The following is a 25778-nucleotide window of genomic DNA, read 5'->3' as shown; positions in this document are numbered from 1 at the left end:
TGTGATGTGATGTATGTGAGATAAAAAGGTAATTAGAAAGATATAAAGGTGTATTGGAAATTGTAATGATAATGTAAGCAAATATATTTGAAGAAATAATTAGCTGTCCAAACAAACCCAAAGTATTTGCGACTCAAATTCAAAACGACAAAGAGTCTATTGTTGCCATTCATGCGGACAAAGTGCCGGTGACCCCCACAATCTGGGGGGCAAACAGCAATTAACCCTTGCATTTATTACCACACTCCAAGAATTCAAATTTCAAAATTTGATAAGCGTTTACGAGTTTCCACCCCGAAGAGAAGAAAAAAAAAAAAAAAAATGGCAAAGCTGCTTAAAAACCGATGTTAGAGGTGAATCTTTACCCCTTCTTCTTAGCTCAGTCAGATACTCTCATTTCCCCCTACGACGTCGTCTAACTCGAGCATCCACCACCACACCTCGCCTACCCAGAAGGAAAAGCTCCGTTCTTCCTTCTTCCTTGTGTTATTTCCGGTCATATTTCTACTGGGTTCTTTGTTTTTGTTTTCCTTTTTCTTCTTGGTTAGGCTTTTCTCGTTCTTGTTTAGTTTGCCCTGTTTCTCCCAAATATTTCTGATATTGATCTTGAATGATAAAATGAATGAAATAAAACTGCTGTGTTGCTTGTTATTTTCACTTAAAAACTAATGAAAAAGAAGAAACGTATGTATTTATTGGTTTATATAGTATAAGAATATTGAATTTCTTGTGATTTTATCAAATAGAAGGCAAGGAGTTTGGCCTGTGGTATGTGAAGGAATTCTTTATAGAAATGTTCCCATTTTCTTTGCATAGGTTTAAAGTGATTTTTGAAATGATTCCTTAAATGGTAGGGACTGTAGTGAGGTATTATGGGTTTGTATTGTTATTAAACTGAAGTTTGAGTTTTGATGTCAGATGTAGAATTTGTTGCGGTAATTATCAAAATTTTTAGTTAGAAGGATTTTCAAAGTTTTGGTGATTGTGGAGGAGTATGGATGCCAGTGGACCAGCAAACACGGTAAGAAAGAGATATTTAAGATGAATTTAAGACTACTGCTCGTTTAATGTTTTTGAAATGAAAAGAATGGACGTTTTTTGAATTTTGAGTTTTAAAGGGTTTTCTGAATAAGAGTTCCATGTATGTTGTATCTGAAATTAGTATAGGAGCAGAAAAGAGTGCGATGAAGCTGACTAAACTCTGACAATTTTAGTAACCATGTCATGTGTATCATTGTAAATGGTGATGAAGTGACTGACATTCAAATAAGAAAGGCTGCAAACTATGAGTTGTCCCAAGTTGTTATTATGTTGTTTTTCTATTGAATCTTGAATTAGCTCAAGTTTCTAACACTGACCATTCTTTTGTACAATGTAATTGACTGATGCTCCATCCGTCTGAGTTGTGAATCTTGGTACAAACTTAAACTTATGTCCCTGAGTATCTGTCAATTTCCCAAAGCTTATTCTTTGCTTCATTAGTCTTGATTGAAAGAGCAGTATGTCTGCTGAACTTAATAAAACATTTATGACGTTTTTGAGCTTCAGGAGTAGCATTGCCATTTTCAATGCCTATCTTGGTTTCCAGATACATGTACATGTTTATAAGTACGTGTTCTGTCTACACTGGTACATTTGTAACGCTTCCCCCTTCTTTGTCTTATGCACTCACATGACACTTATTCTCCATTGTGTCATCATCTACACCAGTAACCTCATGACCCCATCTTACATCCCAAAGGTGAAGCTAAGTTCTTTCTTTCTTCCATATGTTTGTGTTTTTATTGGTTGTACATTTTGTGTGTGTGGTTAATTGTAGTTTGTCTATTACTTGGAAAACTCTATACTCGTAGTGTATGGCATATCCAATTTGGGCCTGCATTTTGGTTCCAATCAGTTTTTTATGGAAGTATCTGCCTGTAGGATTTAGATCTCTTGCTTTATCAGTCTTAAAGTCGGATATCTTTGTTGAAAAAGCACTAGTATTGTGCATTTTTCTGCTAAATGAAATGTATTGCATTTAAAGCTCTCTTTCTCTGTAACAAGTTGTTTGTGTTATTTATGTTTCCCTTTGTGCATATTGCAGGTCATAGAGTAAAGAGAAGCAGGCTGTCATATATCTACTTATTCATAAGTCCAAGCTAAAGTTTGAGAGGAAGAACTGAAAGTATGGCAACATCAAAATCAGATATGAAGGGCTTCTTCAAGCAAAAGAAGAAGTCTGGTGGCATAACAAAGGCGAAGGCCAAATCATCATCTACAAAGAAATCTCTGTCTCCAAAGCGCTCAGCTACTTATGGCTCTGACATCACTCAACCTGCTGCTCTTATCTCACATGGTTTTCCTGACATTGAAGGTTAGAATCTCTTTGTCGACAGAGCGCCCTTTATCTAAGATAACTCTGTTATTGTTGTTTCTGAGTTCCATGAGCTTGTTTCTGGGCTTTGTTTCATCTATAGGTTCTATTAGTCCAAGTTACAGAAATAGCTAACTGCATATATTGTTGTTCAGATGATTATGATGAAAAAGAGGAAGTTCTCAGGCAATTTGACATGAACATGGCATACGGACCATGCCTTGGGATGAGCAGGCTTGCTCGCTGGGAGCGTGCCAAATCCTTGGGCATGAATCCTCCTGAAGATATAGGGCATCTCTTGAAAGCTGGCAAAGTTGGAGCTGAATGTTTGTGGGAAGGGCGTGTTTAGCCAGACCTTGCTGTCACCTTGTCGTGGTCTTATATATTTTTCACTCTGTAATGATGTCTACTGTTGGATGCTTAGCAATGTACTGTACGTCTCATAGTCATGCTAGTCATGTTTGTTCTTAACAGTCAGAAGACGTTCAGCATCTGGCTGGACTAGTGTTGTGTGGCACCTGATCGAACCTGTCACTTGAAATGCTTCCTTTTCAGATTTAAAATGTTGGTAATCTTGTTTTGCTTTTGATAGTTTTAACTTTTCATTATTCTATTTTAGCCATGACTTTTTCATTTCAGAAAGAAAAACTTTTGTTCAGAAGAAATTTGCGGTCAGATAGGGAAAAACACCATTCCAGACTACTCGGCATATAGAAATGCTGGTTCACACAATACTACAGCGGTGCACTGTTTATGAACCGTACTGCTACTTCTGACTTTATACATCTATAAAAGTGTCTAAATTTTGGCAAAATCTAAGTTGAAAGGGCTGTAATTCTATTTCTCTGTCATCTATGTAAGTTTTGATATGAAGGCAGGAATGGGGGTTCGTCATTTTTCACTTGATCGCTCCTGGGATTTTGAAGATGCTGCTCAAACTTTTGGTGCCTTCTACTGCCCATTTCTGTATCCTTCACGGTTTTCTGAAGTTGAAATCTTAAGCTCACAGGTGAAGAAAGGTACAAGAGGGATGCAATTTAAAATCTTGCTTTGTTCCTTTGGCTTGCATTTGCTGCCTAGAGTACATGGCAACATCAACCTTATGTAATGGAGAATTCGACATAGACCAGATGTTTCAAATTATTCATTACTCGGTAGCATCAGTTTCGACGATTTGGTCCAAAGGCCCCTTTTTTCCTCCTTTTTGGGTGAGAAGCGGTTAGAAAACATCGGCTTGAAGACAAAGAAGGGCAACGCCAAGACAAAGGCCCATTTTTAAAGCGGATTTCGACTTATTAAGCAAATTATTTCAAATTGAGAGAGGATAAATTCATACCTTTTGGTACTAATTTTACACCCTCAGCACCAATAAGACGTTAAAATTCCTAACATTTAATAAAATATTAGTAATTTTTAGCATGTTGTAAAGTTATCCTTTCACACAACAGCAATAAATTGCCTACATAATAATATCCCTTCAAATATCTCCTAGGTTTTCTCTTTTCTGAATACCTTCTATATTTTCTCTAACACTTGTACTGCAAAAAGCATCTTCTAAAAAATTATTATAGTAAAGAACATATTTCACACATGAACTAACCCCAAAATTCTCATACATAATGCTAATAAAAAAAGGATCATCTAAGTAGCCATAACTGTGAGACCCCGAAATTTTACTTGTTTTTATAACCCTTATGTGAACTCACTTACATTAGATTCTTGGTTGTTTTGATGGTTGACTTTGAGCCAAGGGAGTGAATTTTGTTAAGAAAAGTTTCATAATCTCAAGTTGTTAGAAAATCTAGAAATTTTCGCAAGAGGCTCTGCGCAACTTTGGAAAATTGGCTATAACTTCGTATAGGAAAGTTGGAATTGAGTTTCGTTTGTTGCGTTTGAAACTAGACTCATAGGGCTTCCTACGGTGTAAAATTCAGAGTTTGATTCAATGTCTATAAATTCTAGAAAATTGGCAAAGTTGACTGAAAATTCTACCCTGCACAAGTAAACATAGGAATGTTGTAGTAGCTTATGGCTCAATTTGGACCAACTTATGAACTAAATCTCTTTGAGGTGTCTTCTAAAGATTCTTAGTATTTGAAGTCTAGTTTTTAATAAGCCAAGTTATATAAATTTTTGATATTTATAACTCAAGTTATAATTTTTCAAAAGGAAGGGCATAAATTAGGGTTTTTGTGCATACTAGGGTTTTGGTGTGTGTTTTTGTGTGCATTTTGGTAGTGTGATTGTGAGGACTTGTAAAATCCCTCATATTTTCTTAAAAATTCCCTTTTATTTGGAATCCATTATTTTATAATAACTTTACTACCCATTCACTTCCTCAATAGTTACAATTAATCATAGAACCGAGGGTTTTCCCTTTACTTTCATCGTTAAGGTAAACTAGGGTTTTTACGTCTTTTGGTAGTGTGATTAATCGGTGTGGAGTGTGTACTCAATTTGGTGATTAAGAGTGAGTTTTAGATAAGAAAAAGTGTGTGATTAGAAGTGATAATAATGAGTTAGTGAATCATAAGTTAAAACCCTAGTACGTGCGAAATAAGGAAAATCGGGTTGAACCGATGTGTACCGTTCGTTACAGATTGAGTGCACCACTTGACCACTACTTTATTACCTTAATCTCCTTGTTATTAATTGAACAAAATCAGCTCTAAATATCTTCTCAATGCAGCCAAAATTGTGGACAAAAAAACAAGCAAGAAAAGAAAATTTTGACTTCCAATCAAAGTGTGACACTTGTCCAACTTTGACCCAAATCAATTCCTACCTTCTTATCTTTCTTGGAGCTCATTTCAGCCTTCATTTCTGCACCTTTCAGCCGTGAGTTGAGGACAGAAAAGAGAGGAAGGCAAGCTAGCAATTTCACCTTGAATCCATCTTAGTTTGAGTGAAAATCCAAAATCCAAATCGATTAAACTTTCATTTTAGTGCTTAGATAGTTGTGTGTGGTAAAAGTTTGGGAAGAAAGTGTTTGGTTTCACACCTACAAGGAGTTTCGAGAAGGTACCATGGCTGTCTTTCTTATTTCTCTTCCTTAATCATGTTTAAGTTTGGATAGAAACTCCTATTCTTGGCTAATGATGGTTATTTAAGTAGTTTTGATTGATATGGTGAATGTTTAGCTAGGGTTTACATTTTCAGCCTTGATTATGGTTATTTATCTAGTAATGGATGTTATAGAGTTAGTAATTGTTGGTTTTGATGATTGAATGCTTATTAGATATGAAATTCTAGAGGAAAAGTTCAAATTCCAGAAATTGAAACTAACCTGTTTAGCTTCTGACCTGTTTAATTCGTCCATGTTGAAGGCCTAATTAGGCTTAGGTCAAAACATAAAAGTTGTAGGAAATGATGTTATATACCTGTCTGCAAAATTTCAGCTCTATCGGAGTACTGTATCATGTAAAATGACAAAAATACCCTTGACTGCCAAATGTACAGTTTTGCGGACAGTTTCTGTTTTCCTCTGAGATGTCACATTTTGACCTTGAAAATGGACAAATTGGCTGTTGATGTCTTCATATGATTTGTCTTTCTCTATTTTAGCTTCGAAACGGTATAAAGTGTACACCAATTCGATAAACGTAGCTTCCATTGTGACCGAAACACCAAGAGACGTCAAATCTGCCATTTAGCTATTTGCCTTTAAACTTGATTTCCGGTTGCCTTGTTAAGACTTGTGTTGTAATTGGATTATTTTGGAGCCTAATTGAAGGGCTATGGTGGTAACATTACTTATGTGTGACTTTAGGGCTGATTTGAGAAAAATAATAAAGCCGTAAATGGTTGAAAAATAGTTAAATACAAGGGGCATGCCACCCAAATTTTCACTCGAAGGTTAGGCTGATGTACTTGCGACTCGAGCAAAGAATTGAAGTCGAATTGCACTTGAATTGTCTAGGGTATTCGAGTCTTCTTTCGTAGAGGTATATAAGCTGGAATTTGGCCGAAACCCGTACCCTTGAAAAAATAGAAATACATTTTCCTTGTCTTTTCGACTCAAATGGGGATTCTAGAGTTTTAATCGCTTCCTTACCGAAACTAAAAGAGCGAGCATGAATTTTCGAGAGTTTAAGAAGTCATATGACTACTACTTAAACAAGTTTCATTTACTTGATCTTCTTGAAGTGAAACTCCTATGTTTCGAATACTAGTGGATTTTAAACTCTTAAATGATATTTTATCGCAGATTTGGACTCCAACCAAGGAGTTGGATCTAAACATGATTTTGAAAAGCACTAGACCTTTGGTGAGTGCTTCCAAATACCTGATTGAACTTGACATTTGTTTTCAATACTTGACCAATGTGATCGAATGATATTTGATTGGTATGATCGAGCAAGGGTGTACTTTATCGCATTTGCCCTAATGAGATATGTATTTGTTTATTGTTGCAATTGACTTATTATACTTGTGCTTGACTTGTAAGTGCTGAGCGGTAGCATGTACCACACTCAATCCGAGTGGGAGGTGCCTCTCATTCCCGTCTCCGTACTTTTATCTTGATTCCGTCGATTGTAGAAGCTATCTCATCGACTTCTTGGGGACCCAAACCCCATTGGCTAGTTAATCGAGTCGAGCCGGCAATGGTTTGGTCGATTAGATAACGAACCATGGGTATCTAGTGTTGTCGAGTGGAGTGTTATTTCCTCGACCAATCGGTATACTCGAGTATTACCACCAGTGTTTATTGAGGATTTTGGGCCCAGTAGGGGTTTTGGATGGTGGACGGAGATTGTAGCTAAGTGGGTACTCTACTGGATTGGTTACTTTATTTGAGAGTTGACGGAGTGTCAACTACTACTTGATCAAGTTCTGGTGAAGCAAAGGGGAACTTGGCTCTTGAGAGCCATCCGTATCCTTATATTTTGACATGATTGTTACTTATAGGGTTATTTTTTCTTTTGAAAAATTTTATACTCGCTCATTTTGAGATTTATTACTTGAAGTGTTATTGTTCACTTTTATGAACTTGTTATGCTCACTATTTTGTTACGTTGATCCTTGTACTTTTGAATAATGGTCAACTTGCTATTTGGAACCTCACTGGATTTTGAGCTCATTCCACACCATTTGTTTTCCTTATAGAGGGTACGAGCGAGAGCGTGAGACTGGTACAGACTAGCATAGTCTAGTTTTTGAAATTTTGCGATTGTACTCGCGCTAGTGCTCGACTAGGGCTGAATGTATCTGGACCTATCTTTTGATATATTTGGGATTGTATGGATGATTGAAATAGAAATGAATGTACATGTACGTTCCAAGTTGGGAATTGTTATTTCTTTTACTCTCGAGGTTGCAACCTATTTACTTGATGTGAGTGAGTGAACCCTGACGAGAGTTGGGCAGGCGATCCGCTAAAGCCTGGGGTACGCCCTAGGGGGTGGTGGGATCGTCACAATAACACTAGTGCTGCTACAATATATCATATTATAATCATAAAACCAGAGTGGGATTATACAAAGATATCAAAACATTAGATTTTTTTCCCCAAGAAATAGTTATAGTTTGGCAGAGTAGATTATTACATAATGAAAAATTAACATATAATACACATTAGGTAGACCAAAAAATCTCTAAACACATGAAAACTGTTTTAACAAATTTATGATAAGTAAATAGCTTTTATAAATTAGGAGAGTATACAATTGGAAAAGTTTTGAAAGATATAAGAATGGAATAAATAAGTTAAAAGAATACTAGGAATACTATTTCTATCATGTGAAAGCATATATTTTGAATAGAGAAAAGTTTGAGGGAAACACATTCAATGTTAAGGATTTCAATAGCATGTTGACATTTGGGGTATAGGTTTAGGATAAAAGGGTGTAAATTTAGCCTCTCTCATTCATTCATTGTAATTTACTATGATAAACAACTAAAATAACGAAATAAAAAAAGTAAGTCGTATATACATTAATAATATATACACTATCATTTTTTGATTCATTACATGTGTGCAAAATTTGAATTTGGAATTCAAATTTTACATAATTTGCATTTATCTAACGCTGATAATATATACACTGTCAGTGTAGGAAAGATTAATCCATAAAAAAAGAATCAATCTTATATACACTGACAGTATATATACTATCACCGTTTGATTCATCACATGTGTGCAAAAGTTGAATTTCAAATTCAAATAGTAACAACAGTTAGTTCAAGTCTTGGAAGAGCCTATCCTTGGGAGTGCAATGTACATCTTTTCACCAGCACGTGGCTTGACTCCATACGAACTCGTCAGTTTGGATTTGCAACAATTATGCTTTCAAAGTTTCAAACCCATAACACCTTCTGGCTTCTTCGATGGAAGAGCTACAAACATTCGTATAATCTATTTTGTGCTACCATATATCTGTCGTCCCCCCCACAAAACACAAAACCAAAAAAAAAAAAATTTAAAAGGTGAACAGTTAGCTATACAACTCCTCGTATTGGGTGCCAACAAGACACGCAAAGAAAATTTAAACAGGTTTTGACCATAAAGTAACTAAATTACTGGGTAGGGATATAGCATATTTAATATGCTACCTGAAACAATTACGAGAGGTCAAGGGTCCTTTACAACTTTTACCACAACAGAACACTCCATTAGGGTTAACCACCTCTAATCTGGTCATGAAATACCTATACACTAAAGGAACAAGAACGCTACCTAAATCTAAATGCTGCCATATCATTCATAGCTCCCTATACAGATGCATGTAGTTTATCCTATGGCTTATTCAATTCACTAGCAAGTTGAAAAATGACAGTCTCCTTGGACATGTCTTTCTTCAAAATGAAACAAATATTATTGTGGCTATTAAAAGTCTATAAAGTACCAATTAACCAAATAAGCATCAGCTAAAGCCTGCCATATTTTGTACACATCTGCAAGTACACATTACATCACCTAAGTGCAGATGTGTGTGACATTGGATACGTCACTGGACCCATGGCCACTGGTGCACCGGGAACCATGGTTCCAGGAACTGGAGCTCGGACACCATATGCCATATGTGCAGCTGGTGGAAGATTCACTGGTGTCCCGACTGCAGAAACAAGTGGTCCACCCACTGGTTGCCCAATAGTTGTTGTACCATACATTCCAATTCCAGGAGCCGCAGTAGGTGCTTGGGAAGGTGGTTTGTTAGATTTTGCAGATGAACCACTTGCAGCAGGACCATTTGTCTGACCAGTTATTGGACCTTGGGGTACTGAAACATCTCCGGTATTGACACTGGTAATATCATGAATACTCGATCGCCGTCTGTCTTTGTTCATAGAGTTCAAACGAATGAAATATTTCTGAGCGTGGCTAGCCACTTGCGTAGGAGTCCGCGTCACAACAAAGTTGCGGGAGATACTTCGCCAATCACCTTTCCCATATTTTTCCAAACCAAGAAGGAACAACCTGATATCAAACCAGAGAAAGAAAGCAAAGCATTAATCATGACTGCTATAGTCATAGTGGAGGATAAGATTGACATGAAGGTAAGATGAAGTAAAAATAAACACAAAGGGGAAAATGTACAGTATTTCCAAATATTTCTCCTTGGATGAAGAAAATCAGGCGCATGCATCCCATTCTGTAGTTAATTAAATACTTCAGCTAATAGCCAATTTCTCGAGGTTTCAAGGACTCATCCATTTCAAAGAAATAAAGCAGTAACATTCCTTTTGGTCGTCTATGTACTAAATTGATGGGTATACATATTTCCAGAATCAAAATTGCTAACTTCATTATCTGCCAAAGACACATAGAATGAAATAAATCATAATAGATAATGAAAGGTTCAATTCCAGGACACTGTGTGATCTATTCTTCATCAAGGTTGCATGTTTCTTTTACCTTCCTGTCAGCTATTTGACTCTGAACTCTCATGATTGGCAACAAAACTAAAGGGCAAAGTTCACAAGAGAAAGGGAAACAATATGCTGAAGCAGTTAAAACCCATTTTTGCCACAATCTTAGTACCACATCTATGGCATTGTAACAATTTTCAAACGCAACAGGAAGGATTTGAGGCTTCAAGGTCCATTTTTTAAGCAAGCACGATAAAGAACTGTGGAGGACTGATACTTCCAACTTGTTAGGGTCACACTTATTTGAAGTTCACAAGAGTAAGATTCTCAGAGAAAGGGAAACAATATGCTGAAGCGGTTAAAACCCATTTTTGCCACAATCTTAGTACCACATCTATGGCATTGTAACAATTTTCAAACGCAACAGGAAGGATTTGAGGCTTCAAGGTCCATTTTTTAAGCAAGCAGGATAAAGAACTGTGGAGGACTGATACTTCCAACTTGTTAGTGTCACATTTATTTGAAGTTTTCCAGCCAAAAAGCAGAATCCAAAATCCCATTGCAACATGTGCATCAATATTTATAAGAACACTTCCCTTAGCATGAAAAAATAACCCAGTAAAGTCACCAAAAACTGAACTGCTCCAAAACGCTCGGAACAGAAATCATTGTTGCAGGATTGAAGACTACACGATAAGAAAAATTCTGCTAACTGTTTCTCTATCCCTGCTTGGAAAAATTTTTCAGGCATCATTGACAACTTTTTCAGGCTTTGGTAATAAAACCACAAGTTCCAGCTCTCATGCATTCCTCATTAACAGGAATACATTAACTGTAGGTGATTAGCATTAGTGCGCACATACTGAAAAGTAAAATAGTACTTCATTAAATGCACTGAATATGCTTCAAGAAGGTAAAATCCCCATGCTGACCAATTTCTAAAATGGTTTATAACAGCAGATCTTCTGAATGCCCTCTTAGACAGTTCCCCTAGAAGATAGTAAGTGCAACTAAAACAGTTAATTTCCATGAGACTCACTAAACTATGGAATTCTTTTGATCAAGTCCTTCAAGTATGAGTTTCTTCCACTTTGTTCCCTTTAATTTGTCTACTTCTGCCCCTCCAACAACTCAAAGAACAATTTATTTACCATGAAAAGTTCCATGCTAAATATGCAAGAACTAGGGCATTCCCATCAATCAAGTTTAACTGAGAAATCAAGGTTAAAAAAAAAGACAATTTCATGAAATCCTCTATTGATAAGAGGCAAGACTCCAAAGTTTAGAGATTCCACACCTCCGTCCACCAAAAACTCGGTATCTTAAGTTCTGAGGATCGCCATGTATGTGCATCTTTATATTTGTATGTATAGTTTTTATAATTTCAGTGGTATCCTTCCCACAAAGCATCATTACTTGTGTTTATTCAGACACATCCATAATGTTCGACATTCATACTTTACAGTAGAAAGGAAAACGAAAGATGGGACACATTCATGCCAAAATTTGCCTTCTCATAGACAGTGCTCTACGAGATTTCCCAAACTACATAAACTCACAAGGTGCTAGTAATATTTACTAAGCACATAAACAAATTTACCCCTTGGACATTTTAGCAATTATTAGAGATTATTAACTGATTCAGTAATGCCTAATAGATAAGGCATCTTATTACTGTCAATGATGTATGTTATTTAACATATGAAATTTGAAAATGATAGGTGAGATTAGCTTAAGTCAAGCAATAAAGAGAAGCAGAGGCTTCAAATCTACATAAATATAGCCAGAATCTCAGAAATCAAGATAAATGATAGCTATGCTTGACATCCTAGGCTATGCTGGATAGATAATCACTATTGTTGCTTGTAACACAAATAATATAAAATATTACAAACTAGCTAGATACTAGAATTCAGAAAAGGTTGTCCTGAAATCCGAGTTTGCATTAGAAAACTCATAGCACAAGATTAGTCTAAGAAAGAACCAAGTAGAAGTTCTTGCAAACAAACTCCTTTCAACAGAGAATAAAAGGAGAAATAAAGAATGTTAACCAACGATTAACTCTTAATTGGCACTTTAGATAGTAGATAACATTAAATGTGCCACTTGGCAAAAATACATTCAGCACAAAACTCCACAACTGTTCACTTGCCAACATGAAAACCTTGATAAAACTTTGTTTAATTTGGGCTTTCCTCACCTATTTCTAGGAAAAGGTACTTCAAATTATTGAATCAAAGAGCAGTTTTTAACAAAGACCACACAGATTATTTTCTTTTAAATACTCTACAGACACAGCTTGCATGTAATCCATCTGTAGCACCAAAAAAAAAACTTTCAGATTTTTCATAACCTCTGGAATGTGAACATTCACGGAAACATAGGAGGCACATAGCACTAACTCATAGTGGAAGAGAAATTTACGAAGTGATGAATCCCTACTTTTCTGAAACCTTTTTCATTCTGAAATTTAGGAATAGCAATAAGCAATTCAATCCAATTCACTGCTTATTGCTTCAACTCTTCTATTGGGTTCCAAATATATAATAAGAGCATATTCCCTTCGAACAACTCGAAGTTGATTTTCAGAGTGAGAAAAAATATATTACTAACATTCCATGTTTGATCTATCAAAATGAAATCCTTGTCTTCTGTTCTGCAAACCATCTATCTCTTCACATCTCTTTCATTTCTCTTCTCTGTCCTGATAAGTTTCAGCTTTTATATAAATACCTTTAAAAATATTGTTCTCCAGGATCTAACAACCAAATGGTACATTTGAATAGCAAAGAAAGTGGAAGGTTAAACAAAGCCAGCATTTCCCCCTTCTAAGTGTTTGATTTGCAGGAAAGTAGTGTATCAACTACTCTGCAGGAATACTTTCGTGTTTTCTGTCCCAGAATGCAAGCTAAACATAATATTCTCCATGACTACCAACTTTCATTTGCAAGCTTTTGAGTTAAATGAAACTAAAACCCTAAGTTGTATTTGTTTTTTCTTTACCTACATAAGGTCACCTTTCCGCTAACATGGGCCAAACAAAGTGTAAAGGTTCTCCAAGAGGGGGAAAACAAAGCCAGACTTCGATCAGCATATTTCACATGCATGCACAGGAAGAGACAGAGACACACATGATAATCTTTGTATCTTTCCACAGACTTGTAAAACGATGTTGAAGAATATCCAGAAAAGCTACCTCAAACTGAAAACTAATGTGACCATTACACAAAAGATTCTCTAATGAGTGGGATATTACTTCAGAAAATGTCAGATCAATCAACTACAAGGAGTTCAATTTCATTGTGCAGCAAGCAAACATAATATGATAAGTTTGATAATAATATGAAATCAATCAGGATGCTGGAAAATGAAGGGAAATCAGAGTTGGCAAAGTTTAAATAGCTGACATATATATGTAACATCCGATGATTCCAAAACAGTATCAATCAGACTCCTGATTTAAAGCTAAGGTACGGAGATGAGGAAGAAATACATGAAATTTATGAATGCACCTATTAAATCACATAGTCGAATTTCGAAATATTCAAGTGTGAAGCCATTTAACGCAACACCTATAAAGTTATAGGCGCTTTTAATCTTTAGTGTGTTTTTCTCTCATCAATCACAGGAAGCATGAAGAATTAGCAAAGGCATCTGGAAATAAAATGCAACCCTAAAATTAGGTAAATTGATATCAAAGTCACTCCTAAAGCTAAAACAATTAATTCAGGAACTAATCCCCCAAAAAGATAACCATATGGCTACAATTGAGAATTAACTTGTCCTACTAGGTTCGAGTCTTACAAAGCACGCAAGAAGCAAATGCTGTTCTTCTGTAATAAATGAAAATATTATTCAGGAAGCTACACATAGCACAGTTAGCTTTGGGGTTAATTTGTGCAAGGATTTTGTTTGGCATGGAAAAGCTTTGACAGAAATTAGTCAAAGATTATAATCATCCTAGGTATGACCTAAAATATCCTCATGCCCTTTTCTAACTATTTTAGTGAAACATGGCTTTTATTTCAAAATTCTGTAATTCTAACAAATGTAAATATAACAAAAAAGGATCTCAAGAAGAAGGCTCCTCAGCTGGAAGTAGAGTATCCCAAGCAGAATTTAAAGAATAAATGAGGTGCCAAAAAGGCAAAGTAAGACAATAGGAAAAGCAAGTTCCCCATCCCCTCCTTCCTGCTCTTTTAGCTTTTCTCTTCTTTTCCAAGTTGGTTTTCTTTCAATAGTTCTTTTAATCGGTGTGTAGTTTCCCATTCTGCACTTCACTACAATTCTATACACTTAATTAACAAGTTTATTCACTGACATTTGTCTGAATTATTCCCAAGTCAAGAGTATTACGGAATTTCATGTAGGTATATAACTCACGCTAACAACATTGTGCAGAGAACTGAAGAGTGAACTTGATTGCAACTTTAACCACCTCAAGGTTGGGAAAATAATTGACTGTTTTTTAGGCAACAGCAACACAAATAAGCAAGAAGGGAAAAAATTACATGTTAGTAGTATGGGTAAATCCATACCACCTATTATTATCACATATAAGGCACTGCAACCATAATTCCATTGTGCTTACCTCACAGTAACGTGGTACAATTAACATGTGGAAGATATTGCTTCAGCAACATCAATAAAATCAGAAATTCAGGATGCAATAAAGACAAAGTGAGCTAGCAATAACACAATCCAACCTACCACACTATTTATGAGATACAATATACTTTTTAGCCCATCCCTATGACCATTATGCAGTTAGTAAGCCACAAAAAGTATCCCCCTTGAATTACACAACCTTGTGCGATCACTAGAGAAGGACTCACAGTAACTAAAGGAAGAACCATAGCCTTTCTTTTCTGAGACTAAGTAATACCTATACCATAAGATGACAATAATTAAGTTGAGTTACAGAACAAAGAATTCTGATTGAGTGCAACATAATTTACCTGTGTTCATCCTCTGTCCAGGCAATCCCTTTGCGCCGCTCCTGATCTGATCTTGAAGCCTTGCCTCCATGGTTAGACTCGCTGCTAAAGTGTCCCAAATTGCCACTTTTCTTGCCTGTTCCTTCATCACCAGCTTGGCTTGTTGAACCATCTAAACAAGAACTATAGCTAGGTAAAGGTACACAGCCAGACTCGATCCGATTAACATCATCAACCAAAATCTCATAGTGATGTTTAATCTCTTCTGAGGATTTTCCTGGGACATCAGCTGCAATTTTCTCCCAACGATCTGCAGAATCCTCAGGATAAGTAGCCAGCGCATTCTCAAATGCCTTATCTTGCTCTCTACTCCAGACAGCACTAGTTGATTCATCAGCTGTCATCTAGCCTAGCTTTCAATTGAGCAATTAAATTCTTCTTCAATTACAGAGAAAGATATCAAACAAAAGCTGAGCACTTCAGATCAAAGCTTGAACTATATTTCTGAACCACTGATTTTACTTAAATGGGATATCAGTAAATTCTTTGGAAATGAAGTTATGTATAAATAGCAAGTGATTGATTGGTAGATTTGAACTGTGAAAGGAGATGTGTCAGAGCAAAGCAGTAAGCAAGAATAAAGACAAAAGCCCTAAAAATAGCCAAGTGAACTGCACTGAGTACCAATAAATATCAACAAGAATCACAAGGAAGTGAGGGAGACGCTAGCTGATGATGAATTCAATGGTGATTTGCTTCAGAAATGATGAAATGGACAATTGTGAAATGCTGACCCTATTGATGTACAGAAGTTAACAACTTCGGTTAGACCATGAGAAATATCTGAAAACCATAAAACCCCAAAAAGGATGCAATAAATAAAAGCAATAGAAAGGCCAAAAAGGGAAAAGAAAAAATCTGACAAATTTATTTGTTGACGGTGAATTCAATTCAAGACAGTAATTAGTAGTACTGATTAGAGCTGTCCATGGTGATGACCTGTGAAAGAGACCACCAAGAAAGAAACCAAACAAAGGAGAAAAACCCAGAAAGTCTAAAATGGATAGAAAACAGTATTCAAATTCCCATTTCTGCTGCTTTCTCTACCAAATTCCAATAGCCAAAAGCCATCCTGATAACAACAGTTTTCACAGAACCAGGCCCACAACAACTATTAGTAGCACTAAAATTCTTACACATTACTCATAAAAATCTCTCTTTTCACAGTCCAATTTTGAGACAGTCAAATAATGAAAGTACTGTAAAAATCCAATCTTTTCACATCAACAACACACCAAAAAGTTGTTCAAGAAAACAACAAAAATGAAATTAAATACTACAAAAAAAAAGGTTCTGCTTTCTAATCCTGTGACTGCACATAAGACCAATAAACCAGAGCCCACAGAAGCACACTCCATGTCAAATAGGAGAAACCCATTTTCTCTTTCGAACCAAAAACAAAAGAAAAATAATGAAACAGTAGAAATTCTTACTTTTACAACTAGTACTCTATAATTAATCAGTTAAATTGGCAAGCAGCCCCATGGGGTGGTTCTAGTACCAGTACTTTTCAACCATACTTGAGTAGGCAGAGCCAGTTCCTAGATTCCCACCAACGCTACTAAACAATCTGAAAGTGACAGCTACAATCAAACATGCAGATTTAAAAAGAAAAAAAACTCCAAAATATTCACAAAATGTTAACCTTTTTTACTGCAAATAAATGCTGTAATCATTTCTTGTACTAGCATACCATATTAAGTACTAGATTGAGTAGAAACCAAAACTTACTTTTATCAAAAGGAATCTTTCCTTAAGTTCTTGTCTTATAATCTGTGGATTTTCTCAGCTACTAAAAATCTTTAAACAGAGAAAAAGAGAGATGGGTTTTGGATTAAATTAGTGATTAGTGAAGAAAATAATGGACTCAAGATGGACTGCAACAGGAATTAGACTCCAAAGTCACGAGAGGACACTAATAAAAGCAAAGCAAGGTTTTTGATTGTTAAAAGATGCCCATAAATTGGTTGTACATTACAAAAATAGGAAAAGGAAAAGAAAAAGTTAAACAAATAAAAAAATTGTCAGCAAATTATGACGTTGATAGGTTATGGACTCATGGTTATCCTGAAAAATCAGCAGCCCACAACCCAGAGAGCAAGGAGGGGAGTTGGGTGGGGCCCTAGAGTGGGATGGTCCCACCCGTCCATCCAAACAACTAGTTGCAACAATTGAATGTGACAGCTAATATGGGAGTGATTATAACCGATTGAAGGAAATACATACACGAGGGACCCTTTGTTCAATAACCTCAACTAGCTCATCAAGTATGGAATCTGTTGGTTGCTTTATCATCACTAATTTATTTAAGCCTCTATCTAACGATGCCATTAGAGACTCATTAAAATATAATATTTAAAAATGTAAAATTAAATAAAAAAGTGTATAAATACAAGAAGAGATAGTTATTATTCGTATGTATATACATAATAGATTAGATAAAATTTAGGTATATTAACGAGAACATACTGACGTGTATATAAATATTAGTATGTTTTAGTCATTAAAATTTTTCTAATTTACCAAAGATAGCCACCTTAACTAGCTATAACTTATATTTTTGGACAAACCAAAAAATGTGTGTTTTTATCAGTTGAGTGAAAAAATGTACGTTTTTACTAATTAAATAACTATGCAATTACGTTTTTATTAGTTGAAAGACTATTTTGGTAAAAAAAAAAAAAGAAGTGTATTTGACTAAAATAAGGAATCTTAAATAATTAAGTGATCTTTTGTGCTATTTGCTCTTATTAATAATCATCTCATACGAACACAAACATATACGGAACTAATGTACATTAAATTTTAATAGTAAGATGGTTGTATAGTAAAATTTTTCACGGCTAGCAAAATTGCAAATGTGGGTATTTATGGGATGCCATATTTTGTTATGTCGTGTCAAAGTCTTTCAAATCTCAGTCATTTCGAATTTGTTGGTTTGACAAAACAGACCATGATTTGGGGATGAATTTTTGTTATGAATTTTTTGTACTTTTGTTTGTATGACGTCTTTGGTCTAGCTTGAGATGTACCATTGATATATTGTTTCGTGCTTGCAAAGGTTTGTGAAATTATACAATATAACTTCTGTAAATGAAAATAAATTAATTTTTTATATACTGACAGTATAATGATTTTTTTACACTAGTAATTATGAATATATGTCACATGCACATAATTTGAATTTTAAATTTAAATTCATATTATATATCAATGATCTAAACCTACTAGTATAAAAAAAATTATACACTAACAATGTATAAACAAGTTATCCAATGAAATTATTAGACTAAGCATCCATAAGTTTTAAGCTGATTATAATCTAATTGAGTATTAAAGATGCAGAAAATCTCAAGAGTAAAGATAAAATATTCGAATTGAAGTATTATTGATGGGCTAATTTTCACTGTTGATCATACTTGAACTTACTCTTCGATGCAATTTAATGCGACGGGAACTAATAATCATTGTTGAAATTAATTGTTTCTATAATTTTTTATGCCTGTTTTCTCCCCCATGCATTTATATGACACAAAATGATATACTGTACATAATCTTCAATCCAAATGGGTGCCATCTTAATAAATTGTCTATTAGAATAGGAGGAGGAAGGGGGATTGAAAATGGAGCAACGAGCAAAGCATGATTTTTGTTTTGTTTTTTTCAGTAGGAAAATGGTGTAATTTGAGAATCAGTGAGGAGGTAAGATTTGAGCTTAATACCTCCAATTTTTGAGATCTCAACCTCAGCAACTGGACCAAAACCTCCTCAACGTGCAGAGCATGATTGTATGTTTTATGGGCGAATCATCACCTTCTCCCTTTGAGCATGAAATGATACAAAGTTTTCTGCAAACTCACTCTTTGAGTCACTGCCGCTTTTCAGACTATTTCTCAATTGGACCAAATCAACTTGTTGAATATTATATGTTATCCTATCTAGATGATAGGAGACAAAAAGGTGTTAGGAGTGGGACCTAACCAATTATTTGTAAGATAAAAATTAATATCTGATTCGTAAAGGTGACGAAGGGATTATGTTTGCACTTGCAGTAACAATTAACAAAGAGGGAGATTCTTAGGTGGACAATGCCTTTTGTTGGCGTTAGGGAGACTTCTACGCCACCATTTGAACTAGCGTACATCCATTCATCTACTTTTCGTCTACTGTCATTTATACTACTATATTATCAAGTTTTCATTAGAATGAAATCACAGGTAGCTCTAAAAACAATGCTAAATGCAGGTCAAATAGAGAAAGGTTGAAATTACACGGTGTATAGATATTAGTGTTAATTAGTACGTACTCCCTCCTGTCGCGCCCCACTTTTTGATATGATGTGTGTGAGTGTGTGTGAACGTGTGCAAAATGAAAATAAAGGCCATGGGACTTAATAATGCGACGGTTTGGCCATATAAAGTTCAAAAAGGGTTTTTTGTATCAAAAATGGAGTCGCCACTTGGTATAGAGTTAGGGTGTACCAAGTCACCCAAAAATGATTTTTGTTTTTGAAAAGTAAATAAACCCTTTTAGAGAACTTTTGGGTCTACGTAACCAAAAGAGGGATCGGGGGTCACATTTGACGAAGGGGAAGGCAAGGATAAAAATCCAAGGCACCCCTTCGACCTAGCCAAGGCTAGTTGCGTGACTTAAACCAATTTTCCCTAAATTTTCTACCCAAGGTATGTATCGCGTGTTGGATATGTCTATATGAATGCAAAAAACCTAGACCTAGGGGGACATGGGGGAAATTTCTCTTCAAAGGTTGAGTGGTGCCAATCATATTAATTGTGAAGCCCAATAATGATCCTTTGGAGAGGTCACACGTAATCCTAAATGACGTAAAATGAGTGGAATGCATGCCATGTGAAAGTGTGAGTTTGTGTGAAGTGAGAAAAATGATAAAAGTAATAAGATATAAGTGGAGGTGTGCAAATGTCTTTGCAAGGTAAAGTAAGTAAAGAATAATAAGGTGAAAAATGCCATAAGGTGCATGTGTGAAGAGAGAATGTAGAAAGTAGTGTGAAGTGAGAATGTGGAAAAAGGGTTAGAATATAAAGTAAGTGTATGTGATAGTGAATGAATAGAATGCATGAATCCTATAGGAATGCATCAAGACGGGAACGGGGAGTCCTAACTTTGTGACTTAATCTTCCCTTTGATTAGAAGGCAAAACTAGCGTGCTAAGGCTATCGAGTAGCCACACTCGCTCGTTTCCCTTATCGAAAGGGGACTCTCAAGCAAATGAGCCCTATAACTAGTATGAGATGCAAAACCTAAAAATGAGGGGAAAAAAGGGTTCGAGGAGCATGCCAATGATAAAACTAAGAAAAATGCATGACATGTAGTGAACATGCAAATATGCACTAACAAAAGGGGATGGCCTATTGGGTCTAGCGTTGGACTAGCCTTTTCTATGAATTCCTAATGAAATAATGAGCCACAACTAGCATTGGACTAGTGTGGTGACGTACATTCATCCATCACATTCATTCATGGCTATGGAAAGCGATTAGACATGCCAAACACCCATAAACACATAGCACATAACAATTAGCATGCTCGACTAGATGCAAGAACCTAATAAAGCAAATTAACACATAGCAACTAAGCATGCAAGACACATAAAGCAATTGAAGCCCTAACTATTACATTTGCTAGCTAGGCACATGTCTTCAACAGGTCTTCATCGAATGCTCATCCAAGCCCTATCTATTACAAGCCAAGAGGTGTACACATACCCCATAATGAAATACTTAAATAAAAGGCAAAAGTAAATGAAATAAATGAAAGGAATTAAAGAAAGGCAAGGAAAGCAACGTAGACATGCAATTCACACTTAGCACGTTGGATCACATAGGAGAAATGAAAATCAAGGAGATAGAGGTTACCTCCCTTGCAATTGGGCCCCAATGAAGTGAAATCACTCATTTATCCTCCAAAATAAAAGAAATGGTCAAGGTACCAATTTATTTGGGAAAATTAAAGAAAATAGGCAAACACAAGCTCACTTGGTCATAAAGCCTCTAAAGTCATGAATTAAATGCAACTGAAACAAAGCATGGTAATTAATTAAAACAAACAAGCAATGAAGTTGTAGAATTAAAATTGTCAAGGACCAAATTGAGGAAATTATTCAATTGGTTGGGTCATAGTGAAACAAAGGGGACTTGGGAGGTCAGAGTGCAAATTTTCTGGAAAATATTCATGCAAATGCATGCAAACCAACGTGAAAGAGCATTCTGCAAATATTTTCTTAGGCTTTGAAGCCTTCACAACTTTGCATGACAGATTTTCTAAGAAAACAAGACAAAACTCTCAAAACAAAGTCCAACTTCAAGTTCCTACCAAATTCATCATACATGTAAGAGCCAAAATGAAGATGTTTTGTATGCAAATCTGGTACAACAAATTGGAAATCATTCCAGCAACAAAAGACTTTTAGCAGCAACGAATGAAGCTTGATGCAATTTTCTTTTCCAGTCACAGCTTATCATGCAAACCAGATTTTTGATTCAACTACATGGCTTTGGTTGGATACTTTCCAATCCCAACATCATAACTCTAACTAAACAACAAGTTACTTAACCTTAACTCCAAACAAACAAGAACAATAAAGGAGCTAATGCATTACAAAATTCTGGACAGACATTCATGTGGAATGGTTCGGCAACCTAAAGTTCATTTTCCAGCAAAACATTCGGCCATTGCTCCAGTGGTTCAGGTTTTAAACATGCAAACTCAAACACCTAACCTCCTATTTCCTTTCCCTCAAAACAGATTAAACATGCAACTTAGGGGGAAGGGCTTGATGTGCAATCACAAAAAAAATAAAAAAAACAGAACAGAGAATGCAACTTTTTGTCTTGCTAAGAAATTTTGTAACTACAAAGCTCACGCAGGTTAAAGTGCCAAAACATTTCATTAAACCCAACCATTTATTCAGCAAATGCACACATGTTTTCCAGATGTCTGTTTTAGTAATGAAGAAACAAAAAAAAATGCAGCAAAGACAACACCACGCTTCAGCTAATGTATCAAAATGCAGTGACGGACAAGGAGCAAATGACATTGTTGTGGTCTGCTATCATGCCAAACCAGCACTGCTTCAAATTACAGCCAACAAATGCGATGAAATGCCACCAAGCAACCAGCAAAACAAAAGAAAATTCAAGACATTCCATGGGCTTCAGCAAAATGCAGCAATTTTTACTGAATGCAGCTAAAATGCAGCAAACTGCAGCGAAAGACATCACTTTCGTCTTGCTGCAATTCACCCACGAAGCATGCCCAAACAACCTACCAAGTGTAATGCACCAATGCAGTAAGGAAGCGTGAACTAGCTACTCAAACATGCAAAAATGAAAACCAGAAATTCCAACCCATTTCCAAACCAAAGAAAACCATGATATCCAAGCCAAAAGAAAAGAAAACAAAAACCAAAATGATAGGACAGAAAGGCCGTGCGAAGTCTGGAAAAATCTGAATAGATATCACTCAAAGTTGGGAACTTTCAACCATTTTCCTTCGACTAAAACCCAACCATACAAGAGCCGACTCATTAACCCAACACTAGACTCATCGTTATTCAAACAAAAGACCCCAAACCCAAGCAGAAACCACCAGTCAATTCTGAAGCATAAAAAAAAGAAAAGAAACGGAACCAGAAAATCAGCAAACAGAATGCAAGTCATAACATAAAGGAAGCAGCTTTTAGCTATAAAAGATGAAAAAGTACCTGGACCACGAGGTGGAATGTGGAATGACCAAGGAGAACTCAGATGATCTTCCCCCAAGATTGAACGCTGCAGGTGGCTCCGTCGCCTCCCCTTTAGCGCGGTTTTCCGATGGATTTGAGTGGTGATTTCTCTTCCAAGAACAGCCGCAGGTGGTGGTGAGATTCTCCCGTTCAGCCTTGCTTTCACTCAGCTATTAATTCCCTTTCTGCTCAAAGACTCTCGCCGCTAATCCTTTTCCTCTCAGATTTCAGCCGCTATCTCTCTATCTCTCTTTCTCGTTTCTTTTCTTTCAGAACCCACGCCGCCAATCTCTTGCTTTCTTTGTTCTTCCTTCAGATTTTTTAGCCATCACTCAATGCCCAGCTCCCTTTCTCTCCACCTTCTCTCGGGTTTTTCTTAGCCGCTAACCCTCTCTCACTCCAAAACCCTCGCTCAGTTTTTCTTTTAGCCTGTCGATGCTCTCTCAAAAACCTCCAAGATCGAAGCTTTCTTCCAGTTTCTTCTCAGACCTAGCCTTCATCCCCCCTTTGTCTCTCTCAGCTTTTCCCATTTTTGCACCAAGCCTTTCTCTCCAGAAAATCTCCCCCCTGCGGCCTTCTCCCTTTCTTCTTTTTATACCCGGCCAACCCTCACCTCAAGGGTGCGGATGGAAGGTTCAATTCTGCCCTAGCCTTCCAGCCCTTCGATGAGCATAGGTGATGCCCTTGCAAACTGCCAAAAATTGCAGCTTTGCATGCCGCGACATTTTCTCTATTTTTTTTTTTTTTTTTTTAAACTTGACAACTAATTAATTAAGAATAATAATAATAATAATAACAAAAACAACTTAATTAACGTTGGATAAAAATAAAAATAAATAAACAAAAATGCAACTTTTCTCATTTTCCTTTTTTTTCATTTTTCTCATTTTTCACATTTTCTCTTTTTTCCAAATGAACCAAATAGAAGATAAATTAAGTATAAATGACTAAAATAGATAAATAAAGCCAAAACAAAATTTCTACTTTTCCTTTTTTCATGATTTTTCTTTTAATTCTATGCTAAAATGGCTAAAATAACTAAAACTAAAAGTGAATAAAACTAATGTGACAAATAAAAATAGAACAAATAAAACGAATAGTAAATAAATAAATAATAAAACACCAAAAATTTGGTGTCTACAGTTTGCCCCTCTTTGTCTGAGTTTTGAAAAAACTTGAGACAAAGAAGTAGACACCAAATACTTACCTGTGTTATTCGGCTGCGCATGATTCCAACGATAGCCGCCCTTGAAACAAGGACTGACCTCTTATTCAAAATGTTGAAATGGGATTGACCCAGACAGAAAATTAAAACGGGACTGACCCGAACAGAAATTTAAACGGGACTGACCCGAACAGGAATTTAACACGGGACTGACCCGAACAGGAATTTAACACGGGACTGACCCGAACAGGAATTAAACGGGACTGTGCTCACTAGTGGGACTGACCCACGGCTAGTGGCTATGAAAATGAAATGCTTACTGGCGGGACAAACCCAACTCCAGTAGCAATGAAAATGAAATGTCTCGACCATCGGACAGTGGGATCAAACCCGAGCCTGCCGTGATGAACTTGATTTGATTTTTGACTTTGATTTTTTGATTTTTGATTTTTTTGATTGATTTTTTTTTTGATTTTTTTTTTGATTTTTCCTGACTGAGAGAGATTTTTCGAAATAATTTGCCCCAGTGTAATAATGAATTTGGTCAGTGGGATTAAACCCGATCCTGCCCAATGAAATGTTGGCGGCACGAAATCCAGGTTCAACGGGATGTTGTGAAGTTGGCGGCACGAAGTCCAGGCCCAACGTGATCTAAGGCCCAACGTGATCTAAGCGGTCAACGGGATAGAACCCGGTCCTGCCGAGGATAGAATAAAACACACGCGTTAGTGAGATAGACTCGATGCTAACGGTGGCAGGATGAAACACACACGTTAGTGAGATGGACTCGATGCTAACGGTGGTAGGATGAAAACACGCACGTTAGTGAGATAGACTCGATGCTAACGGCGGTAGGATGAAAACACGCACGTTAGTGAGATAGACTCGATGCTAACGGCGGTTGAAGTAAAACACGCACATTAGTGAGATAGACTCGATGCTAACTGCGGTTGAAGTAAAACACGCACGTTAGTGAGATAGACTCGATGCTAATGGCGGTTGAAGTAAAACACGCACGTTAGTGAGATAGACTCGATGCTAACGGCGGTAGGATGAAAACACGCACGTTAGTGAGATAGACTCGATGCTAACTGCGGTTGAAGTAAAACACGCACGTTAGTGAGATAGACTCGATGCTAACTGCGGTTGATGAAAACACGCACGTTAGTGAGATAGACTCGATGCTAACTGCGGTTGAAGTAAAACACGCACGTTAGTGAGATAGACTCGATGCTAACTGCGGTTGAATGAAAACACGCACGTTAGTGAGATAGACTCGATGCTAACGGCGGTTGAAGTAAAACACGCACATTAGTGAGATAGACTCGATGCTAACGGCGGTAGGATGAAAACACGCACGTTAGTGAGATAGACTCGATGCTAACGGCGGTAGGATGAAAACACGCACGTTAGTGAGATAGACTCGATGCTAACGGCGGTAGGATCAAATGTGGTTGTCAAGAGTGGGGAATGGAAGGGTACGCGGCGGGCGCTGAAATTTCATTAACAAGAAATTGAAATTTGTCGAGGAATAAGAAATTAAATTCAAGTTTGATTTTTGAGAAAAAATAATTGGCCCCAATTTCATCAATCAATTGATTTGCATTATGGCAGGGTTGATCCTCCTTAAAACTTTGATTCGCTTCTTCTTTGGTCCGATCCCCTCAGTCATATAAAAATTCTTGGGCGACA

At 36.4% G+C, this 25778-nt stretch overlaps 2 protein-coding genes across 3 annotated transcripts; one reads left to right on the top strand and one right to left on the bottom strand.

The window, feature by feature from the left end:
* Positions 1-310: 310 nt before the first annotated feature.
* Positions 311-2947, top strand: LOC113754000. 2 transcript variants are annotated; one of them, XM_027298302.1, is made up of 4 exons: positions 311-495; positions 919-1021; positions 2087-2356; positions 2512-2947. In XM_027298302.1, the coding sequence occupies exons 3-4, from the start codon at positions 2170-2172 to the stop codon at positions 2703-2705; spliced, it is 381 nt and encodes a 126-aa protein (XP_027154103.1). In that variant the 5' UTR covers positions 311-495; positions 919-1021; positions 2087-2169; the 3' UTR covers positions 2706-2947. The 2 variants fall into 2 exon arrangements, with proteins under 2 accessions (XP_027154103.1, XP_027154105.1); XM_027298304.1 differs by lacking the exon at positions 919-1021.
* Positions 2948-8838: 5891 nt separating this feature from the next.
* LOC113753800 (transcription factor SRM1) lies at positions 8839-16394 on the bottom strand. The gene is made up of 2 exons (XM_027298044.1): positions 15124-16394; positions 8839-9773 (listed from the first exon to the last, which is right to left on the bottom strand). The coding sequence occupies exons 1-2, from the start codon at positions 15504-15506 to the stop codon at positions 9269-9271; spliced, it is 888 nt and encodes a 295-aa protein (XP_027153845.1). The 5' UTR covers positions 15507-16394; the 3' UTR covers positions 8839-9268.
* Between the last annotated feature and the right edge of the window lie 9384 nt (positions 16395-25778).

The sequence above is a fragment of the Coffea eugenioides genome, chromosome 11 (assembly GCF_003713205.1).
Source record: "Coffea eugenioides isolate CCC68of chromosome 11, Ceug_1.0, whole genome shotgun sequence".
NCBI lineage: Eukaryota > Viridiplantae > Streptophyta > Magnoliopsida > Gentianales > Rubiaceae > Coffea > Coffea eugenioides.
This window is presented reverse-complemented; position numbering and strand designations above follow the sequence as displayed.

Bases quoted from the DNA above. Each gene is read 5' to 3' on its own strand.
- LOC113753800 (XM_027298044.1), bottom strand. From the start codon at position 15,506: ATGACAGCTGATGAATCAACTAGTGCTGTCTGGAGTAGAGAGCAAGAT. The intron at 9,774-15,123 runs GTAAATTATGTT...GTTTGATATCAG, and splicing joins TGGACAGAGGATGAACACAG to GTTGTTCCTTCTTGGTTTGG.
- LOC113754000 (XM_027298304.1), top strand. From the start codon at position 2,170: ATGGCAACATCAAAATCAGATATGAAGGGCTTCTTCAAGCAAAAGAAG. The intron at 2,357-2,511 runs GTTAGAATCTCT...ATTGTTGTTCAG, and splicing joins TGGTTTTCCTGACATTGAAG to ATGATTATGATGAAAAAGAG.